The sequence below is a fragment of the Pseudorasbora parva genome, chromosome 2 (genome assembly GCF_024679245.1).
Source record: "Pseudorasbora parva isolate DD20220531a chromosome 2, ASM2467924v1, whole genome shotgun sequence".
Lineage (NCBI taxonomy): Eukaryota > Metazoa > Chordata > Actinopteri > Cypriniformes > Gobionidae > Pseudorasbora > Pseudorasbora parva.
The window spans coordinates 38,241,650-38,250,724 of NC_090173.1; the positions used below are offsets into that span (position 1 = coordinate 38,241,650).

General features: G+C 35.5%; 1 protein-coding gene across 1 annotated transcript; it reads right to left on the reverse strand.

Moving 5' to 3' along the window:
• Nucleotides 1–726: 726 nt before the first annotated feature.
• On the reverse strand, nt 727–8,531 carry LOC137053705 (galactose-specific lectin nattectin-like). The gene is made up of 7 exons (XM_067428970.1): nt 8,418–8,531; nt 8,209–8,310; nt 2,250–2,312; nt 2,070–2,159; nt 1,697–1,833; nt 1,165–1,283; nt 727–1,026 (listed from the first exon to the last, which is right to left on the reverse strand). Exons 1-7 carry the CDS (start codon nt 8,482–8,484, stop codon nt 873–875), a joined length of 732 nt encoding a protein of 243 aa, XP_067285071.1. The 5' UTR covers nt 8,485–8,531; the 3' UTR covers nt 727–872.
• Between the last annotated feature and the right edge of the window lie 544 nt (nt 8,532–9,075).

A 9,075-nucleotide genomic window follows, 5' to 3' on the forward strand; every position in this document is an offset into this window, starting at 1 on the left:
GGTCAGTTTGAATGTTCTCTTTGCTCTCTTCTCTTTGTCTCGTTCTATCTCTCAGGTAACACTTTATTCATGCTGTGTATGATTAATGGTATAAGTTTTTACCATCTTATGATTTTATCATCTATTTTGTAACTATTTTAAGTGTAACCATAACCAGATTTTGTCATTATATTGTTTCAATTACAAATTATTTGCAAACTAGTTTTGATTTGGTATTGACTGAAGTTTTACCTATTGCAATACCATATAGTCCATTAAAGAAAAGCTCTCCCACATATTTTGCTATTGTAACTGCGCTTATTTCTGTAGTTGGTATCAACAGCAGTTTGTGGTAAAGATGAGAAATGTAGTTTTCTACAATATTGCTGATAACGTTTCTTTAGTCGTTTGGCAACCCTGCAGCCTGAACCACTGTAGGCGATCCACCCTTACACACCTTTCATCTTTACTCAGTACAATATATTTGCCAGTGTTGTGGGTTATTCTTTCCATTATTGAATAACATCTGTAAATAGTATTATCATCAGTTAATCACTGAGTATTGTCCTTTATTTAAAATCATTAAACAGCGTGAGTGAAATCAAACAGTTACCATAATATTTTCCTATTTATAAATTAACTCATCTTTGTACATTACAATTTCTTCTAGGATTCGTATGGCTTCTCCTTCTGTTTATTTAAGGCTGTTTACATTTTCATAAAGTGATCAAGCTTTTCCCCCCTTCATATAGCCTACTTTTTTTGTTCTGCTTCCATTATTTTAAATGTCCTTTCTATTCATTTCTATCATTTTCTTTATTTTTTTTGTCTATATTCCTCTTTGGGGGCTTGCAGAAAGCACATTTCACAAGGTTTTATTAAGTAAATATTTATTAAGTACATGGAATCTCACAAATTCTTCTTTCCTTCCTTGAGCAAAAAACATCTCCCCACTTCGAATCAGTCCTTTTTCCATTCATGATAACACAATCTTCACCCAGAGGATTGTCCGCTGATTTGTGATCATCAGGGGGCATTGCCCACAAACTGACAAATAAATAAATACATCATGTTCACTGTAAAGCTGCATAAAAAGTATAGTGTATCCTTAAAGGTTTTAAATTGAAAGGGACATTTCAAACATCGGGTACATTTTTCAACCCAGACATTTAAAATAATACTTGCCTAAGGTTATTCTTGGTGTCATCCACCCACAGCCAAACACCTTCAGTGCGGCTATCAGTCAGACCAATCCAATATAACGCATTTGCACTAATATTGCGTATTTGCCTTGCAAGAAATTCCTACAATAAAAAGTTATGTCATGAAACAACTGTATTCAATGAGCATGCAGCATGCTTTCAGAAACCCTCCACCTTCCCCAGCCCCTCAAATGATGGGTAATTTATGTGCGTAGAGCAGCAGCATGTCTTACTTGCTCACAGCAGTGTGTTGTGTATGTATTAGCAGTAGCCATGTACTTGCTCTGCAGTAGTAGTAACAGCAGCAGCAATGTAGCAATAAAAGCAGCAGCAACATAGCAGATCTTTTCCACCAAGACCAAATATATCAACATTGTCAATGGATATCTATTACTATGCCAAACAATAGTTGTCATGACAGACATATAGAGATTATTTAATCTGCAGCTTGTTTCATTTAAATTATCTGTACATCTTTCATCTTAAATCAAATGTTCTAATGATTGTATCTATACCTGTTCCTTATTGCTGTTGATGATGACCAGATCTCCACCCAGATCCTGACAGCGTTCTCTGCTGCTGTACCAGTCCATGGTGTCAGTGGAGAAAACATAGAATCTGCCCTTTTGCTGGAACCACTCCTCAGGGAAATCTTGCGTGACAGATTTTGAATGTTTAATATCAGCACCCTAAACTAAATTTTGGAATATACAAGACTTTTTTTGTGTAACATGAGAAGTGTGTGTGTGTTTCTTTTTTTTTTAGCATATACTGACTTATTCTGCTGCTGACTATACATGTTTGAAAATTTTCAGTATTTACTAAAATATTTGTCATTTTGGTTCTAATGTGTTTATGCATAAGAACATGAGAAATAAATTGACTTGCTTTTTTTTGGACAGTTTTTGGACTGTGATTGGGACCTGTTTTCCATATCCTTGTGAACGATCTGTTCGATTTGAGCATTGTGGTCAACATCTGAAATAAAAGCAAACAAAATTAAAAATCAAATTCTAAATAAACATTGTGCCTGTATTATGTAAACAGAGAAAACATGCGTTTGTCTACCTGAATAAGAGCAGTGTGTTACTGGTTCACAACTCATCTGCCGTTCTGGGCCAGTGCTGTAATCTGTAATACAAATAAGATCACACATAACATTAAAGCATTTCTATTAAAAAATATTAAGAATTTAGGGTTACACTGTATTTAAAAAAAACAATATTTAATTAAAGCTGCAAGCAGCAATGACGGGCCCAAGCCGGGGGCACCGTCACCCCGGTGGCATCAGCTTAACTGTGCACAGCAGGCCAATAGGCATTTAATATGGGAAAAAAATAAATAAAGGGACTATGTCAAAGTCATTTGAATTCACCTCATTAACTGCAGCAACTGGTGCTGCTATGACCAGGAACCACAACACTCACATCTCTGAGATCAATTACTTTTTATTCATTAATTTTATGTCAGATGATGTCAAATGTCAATTTCAAAATGAGTGCCGAATACTGTCCAAATGCTGAAGTTATATTATCCTTACACTTCTCTTAAAAATAAATTAAGCCAAATCACAGAGACCGCAACACTGATTTTACTATCAGTGTCAGGTAAGAGTAATATGCGTGCATATAATTTATGGAAGTTTATTATAAACAGCCACTTTTATAAGATCATGTGAAATTAATTTTTTTTCATCCATTTGAATTCTATCAATAAATAATTAGTTTAATGGGGGTGTCATACGTGATCTTTGCAAACACAGCCCATAACCTTCTTTAAAGCCCATGTTATAGAAAACAATTAGAAGTATTAGGATATCACTTTCAATTATGCACAAATGTATTTTTTGCAGCTCAAAATTTTGTAAGTTCAGAAGACCAGTTTTTAATTAAAGATATAATATATGTTTTTGTTTTTTAATTATTTTTCAAAATAAAGTGATAGATATTTGTGATAGCCTATGGTATGAAAGGGTTAAATTATGAAAAAACAAGAGACAAGGTGACACACACACAGAGTGAGAGAGACCCCCTCCACACGCGCACACACACACACACACACACACACTTACACTCATGTCTGGTTCACTATCTTTCTGGGGACTCACCATAGACGTAATGTTTTTTTTGCTGTACAAACCATATATTCTGTCCTCCTACACTGCCCCTACCCCTAAACCTACCCATCACACAAAACTTTCTGCATTTTCACATTTTCAAAAGAACTCATTCTGTATGATTTATAAGCTTTTGTACCCATTGGGAAGTCCTCATGAGTCTGTGTGCATTCAGGTTTAAGTCCCCACCAGGCTAGAAAACCATTCACACACACACACAGAGGCAAGTTTTTTTTGCTTGAAAACTTATACAATATTGCCCTCTACTGGACATTTAAGTGAGATCATAAGTGTTGAAAAAAAACAGTGTGATATATAGAATAACCAGCAGGTGGGAGTATAGCCTTATTTATGAACCAGGCACGCGTGTCCCAATTTTGTCTTTTTAGGCTTTTGCTAAGGGAACACCGTTTGAGATATCCAATAACCGTTCGCATTTTAGCATCTTCTGTATATTTACTTCATGTTGTCCGAGTTTGGAGGAGATTGAATGAATCGCTTTTGAGGAGAAGGTAAAAACTCAGAGCTTGTTTTTATGATTTATTAAGATTGAAACCAAATTATCTGACTTCCTGTTGGTCAGAGCTAATGACTGTAAATTAGAAAGTTGTCCGGCTTGAAATGTAAAATATATATACCGAGTTTGGTGACTGTACATAAAACTAACCCCCCAGTTTGGACAAAAGATGGCGCTACTGAGCCCCTCTACCACGCCCGTTTCTGAGTCTTTGCTTGCATCTTCTGGACCGCATGTCTGATGTGTGTTTTGAGTTTCATGCAATTTCAAGCATGATAAGAGTCTAAAAAACACCTAAAAAGATTATTGGACTTTGACACGTTGCCATGACAACAGTATGTCAAGAATCAGGAATCCATTCATATGTCTATATCTGCCATGTTTTGACATTATACTGATGAAGTTTGAAGTAAATCGGGTGAAAATAAGATGGGGATTTAAAGCAATTTTGAAAGTGACACTTCCTGCTGCCAGTTGGTGGCGCTATAACTTTGTCTCACAAAAGTCATATCCATGTGATCAGCCTCTTACAACGAACACACAGCTGAAGTTTCATCAAAATGAATTAATGTATGCAGAAGTTATAATACACTTCCTGTTTCCCTTTTCTCGCCATAAATTCATCGCCTGGCCACGGCCTAACCGTTTGAGATATCAAAAAGTTGCTCACAATTTAGCATCCTCAGTGTCTTTCATGCTGACCGAGTTTGGTGCTGATCGGGTGAATCGTCTGGAGGAGTATCGCAAATTCCACAGCATGGGTTTTCCGAACAACCCATAATAGCTCACTTCCTGTTGGGCTGAGTTGTTCGGCCCGATGAGCTCTATATGTGTACCGAGTTTCATATATGTACGTGCAAATTGGTTTGAATTGTAGACCACGTTTTCACACCCCACTTTAGGGGGGCGCTGTCGAGCCCCCCTGCCACGGCCGGGTACCAGCCTCAGCCCGGCCCTGATGGCCGCGCATTCTGATGCTTGTGCAAAGTTTCAAGAGTTTTCGAGCATGGGAAGGGCCCCAAAAATGCCGAAATAGTCTGTAAAAAAAATAATAATAAATAATAATAATAATCCTTAGAAGAACAATAGGGCTCTGCGCCCTTTCAGGGCTTGGGCCCTAATAAATAAGTTACCTGGTTGCCTTAAAATTTTGAGTTCACTGAAATATTTTTTTTTTAATTAATACAATGAACATGTTTGAGAATCGACAACCTTTATTCAAATATTATTCAAATTATTTCTAAGCATATTGGTTAGCTGTGTGTGTTTTATTTGTTATGACGCCATTTTCCATATTTATCACATTTTTTATGTGGTTCAGATACAATAATATTTAGAGCTTCTATTTATTAAACCAATTTCCTTCATTGTATCAACTCTATTTTAATTTAAATAAACTCAAAATTGGCAAACCAGGTTACTTACTTTTTTTAGTTAAACCAACAGTACAGTGCACCTGGAAAGTATTTACAGTGCTTCACTTTGTCTTGTTACAACTTAAATTGATTAAATTCAGTATTTTCCTAAAACAATCTACGAACAATACCCCATAATAACGTGAAAGAAGTTTGTTTTTAAATCTTTGCAAATGTATTAAAAAATTTAAAAAATCACATGTGCATATTTCACAGTCTTTGCTCAATACATTGTTATCTTGGCTGAGTGCTTAAGGTTGTTGTCCTGTTGGAAGATGAACCTTAACCGCAGTCTGAATCTCAGTTTTCATCAATGATGTCTGTCTGTACATTGCTGCATTCATCTTTCTCTCGATCCTGACCAGTCTCCCAGTTCCTTCCGCTGAAAGATATATCCCCACAGCATGATGCTGCCATCACCATGCTTCACTGTAGGGATGGTATTGGCCAGGTGATAAGCAGTGTCTCCTCCAGATATAACGCTTGCCATTCAGGACAAAACGTTCAGTCTTTGTTTCATTAGGCCAGAGAATGTTGTTTATCATGGTCTGAGAGTCAGGTTCTTGTTGACCTCCCTTCTCCCCTGATCGCTCAGTTTGTTCATAATATAACAAAATGTGGAAAAAGTTAAGTGCTGTGAATACTTTCCTGATGCACTGTATATATGAATATAACCTTAAAAGACTATTTGGAACTGTATTTTAATATATATTCTATAAAATTGCACAAGGTTGTAAGGTTGAGTGACGCTTGATATTTGACTTTTAAAATTATTTGAAAATTAATATTTTTAAAATTCCATTATAATCTCAACAGAGTGTAATAAACATAAAACCATTTCAACATTATTGTATTATGTAAAAATGATTATATGTAGCCTATAACTATTTTTTTTTCAAGTTATAAATGTCCCTCAGTTGTGCCACTAATGCATTTTTATTAAAGTGAGTGTATGGAAGTAAAACTGTGCCACTGGATTTTGAATTCTAATTTTTAGCACTGAATTTTTTTACATCGAATTTTTAACACTGAATTTTATTTTGCATCTAAATCAGACTTTGAATTTTAAAAGCCATCGAATTTCTAGCTCTGTTTTTTTTTGACTATGAAATTTTTTCAATGTTTTAAAAAAATTCAGTGTAAAAAGAAATTCAACGTCTCAAAAAATTCAGTGTAAAAAAATTCAACGTCTCAAAAGATTCAGTGTAAAATAATTCAACGTCTCAAAAAATTCAGTGTAAAATAATTCAACGTCTCAAAAAATTCAGTGTAAAAATATTCAGAGTCAACATCCGGGTAACCAGGCGATTAACATCAAACAGATTGCACTTTATTCCCCGCTGAACTCTCATCACAAACTCCCTTTCCATCCACAGCATTACATAATAAAACAAAATAACTGTTAGCAACAGAAAACAGAAAATAATCCCCACACATGGGAGTTCAAGACTCAGTGCGCACATACACAAAATGCAGACTTCGTTTGCAGGGAGCGCTCGCAACTCTTAAAGGGGCCACACTATATTTCTACTCGTTACAGCGTGCTTTAGTTTCATCATCATGAAAAGGTCAAAGCCATCAGGGGCTCAGTATCGTAAAAAGAAAGCGAAATATACAGGTATAGCCTACTTATTGGTTACTTGTTCTCTACTAAGCTGGTCCCTCTATCATAATGTTGAGCAAAACATTACACTGAATATTAGTACTGGACGGACCACACGCCATGCTCATTTCAGGTGCAGAACATTATAGCAGTTCATTTGAATAATTTTTTTTTTACATCAGAGATAGCTGTTTAGTGTAAATTGATCAAGTAGGCTAATACTGTCATAACCATGGGCGTCACTAGGCCCTTTTTTATGAACTTATGCATCAGCCCCCCCTAAAAAAATATGTGATTAACCTTTAAAACATGAAACTGGCGCAAGGCTTCGGCTACTGCTTCGTCCCGTCTTTTAGTCTTTGTGTCACTGTGTTCTTCAATCCGCAGCGGCGCCGAGTGACATGGTTTTCAAGCTATTGTTATCTAATTTTTTGGCCTTCAGAACATCTTAAAATACACAAATGTAGATCATAGAAATCAAATTTTTCTCGGGGGAGCATGCCCCCGAACCCCCCAACATCTGTGATCTCAGAGATAATAAACCTAGCTACATTATTCTATTAATGCATGTACAATATGCCCATGAAATAAGGAAGTCATATTTACTTAATAAGTTGAAGTAAAAAAAAAAGGGGGGGGGGGGGGTGCAACACATGAATCTCGCCTAGGGTGCCAGAAAGGCTAGAAAAGGCCCTGTTCCCCGCCTTCCTGTTTCAGCATCACATGACCAATGGAGCGTAAATGATTGGCTGGATGTTGGATGATTTGATACAGGGATCGATTGCTTCTCCTTGGTTACCCGGATGTTGACTCTGAATATTTTTACACTGAATTTTTTGAGACGTTGAATTATTTTACACTGAATTTTTTGAGACGTTGAATTATTTTACACTGAATCTTTTGAGACGTTGAATTTTTTTACACTGAATTTTTTGAGACGTTGAATTTCTTTTTACACTGAATTTTTTTAAAACATTGAAAAAATGTCATAGTCAAAAAAAACAGAGCTAGAAATTCGATGGCTTTTAAAATTCAAAGTCTGATTTAGATGCAAAATAAAATTCAGTGTTAAAAATTCGATGTAAAAAAATTCAGTGCTAAAAATTAGAATTCAAAATCCAGTGGCACAGTTTTACTTCCATATGAGTGTACCTGTTCATTAAGGAGACAATACTGTCAGTGAAGAACATGTTTGAAATGAATCATGTAACGTAAATACAATATATTGTATATGGAGCTGGATTGTTGCAAATGTAAAAATAAAAAAAATAAAAATACTACTGCTACCACTAATAATAATAATATGTAATGCATGTAGTTAACATACATACTGCAATGTAAAGTGTACATGTAAAACATGAGGATAGCCTACTCACACAGGTAAGCCAGCATCGCATTAGCCAGCAGAGATAGCATGAGGAGAACTGAGAGGAGAACCATGATACAGACACCATCTCTATTATCGGCAGAATGTATATCTAAAAATAACAATAATAATAGTAAATAAATTAAATAAAATGTTAAGGTGGAATGAAGCTGCTTAAACAATTAATTTGCAAAAGTTAAGTTGTGAAATAGCACTTACTTTTATCTTTATGAGCTGATCTTGAGATGGCTCTCGGAACAACGTTGCCGTAAGTGGCTTCAGACATATTCTGTATGTAAAGAAATAAGAACTGAAGAGAGGATCTGGTTAAGAAGCCAGCCTATTCTGGCTTCACTAGTAGTGATGTTTCCTGCTATCATTTCCTGTCACTTAGTTTGTTGTTGGGTTTATCATCTCAAACAATGAATGATTCATGATTATCTGTGGTCAATGCTTCTTGAACACTCACTTTTTTTGTTTCATGATATTTATGGTTTTCCCTCATTGTTTAAATCTAACTCTAATTCCATACTGACATAATCCGTTACATTAGATAAAGCATTTCTTTCTCATTCATTTCTTATTGAACTGGAGGCCTCTTGCTGTACACAGTGCACACAAATACAGTAGATGGTGATAAAGCAGACACCACAGACCTTTAGACATACATGTTACTCCAGTAATTCAAAATGTACATTCAGCAATACATTGATTACTTGACAACATTGTCCAGTTATTTAGGTCAAGGTTACATTACTGTACATTACACAACATTACATTCTTGGCATTCTTATCATAATGAGGAGTAACAGATTTTACTATGTTTTTACTCTGTTTTCTCTGTTGTACTTGTATTGGTTGGAAGGTTTCTCAGTGG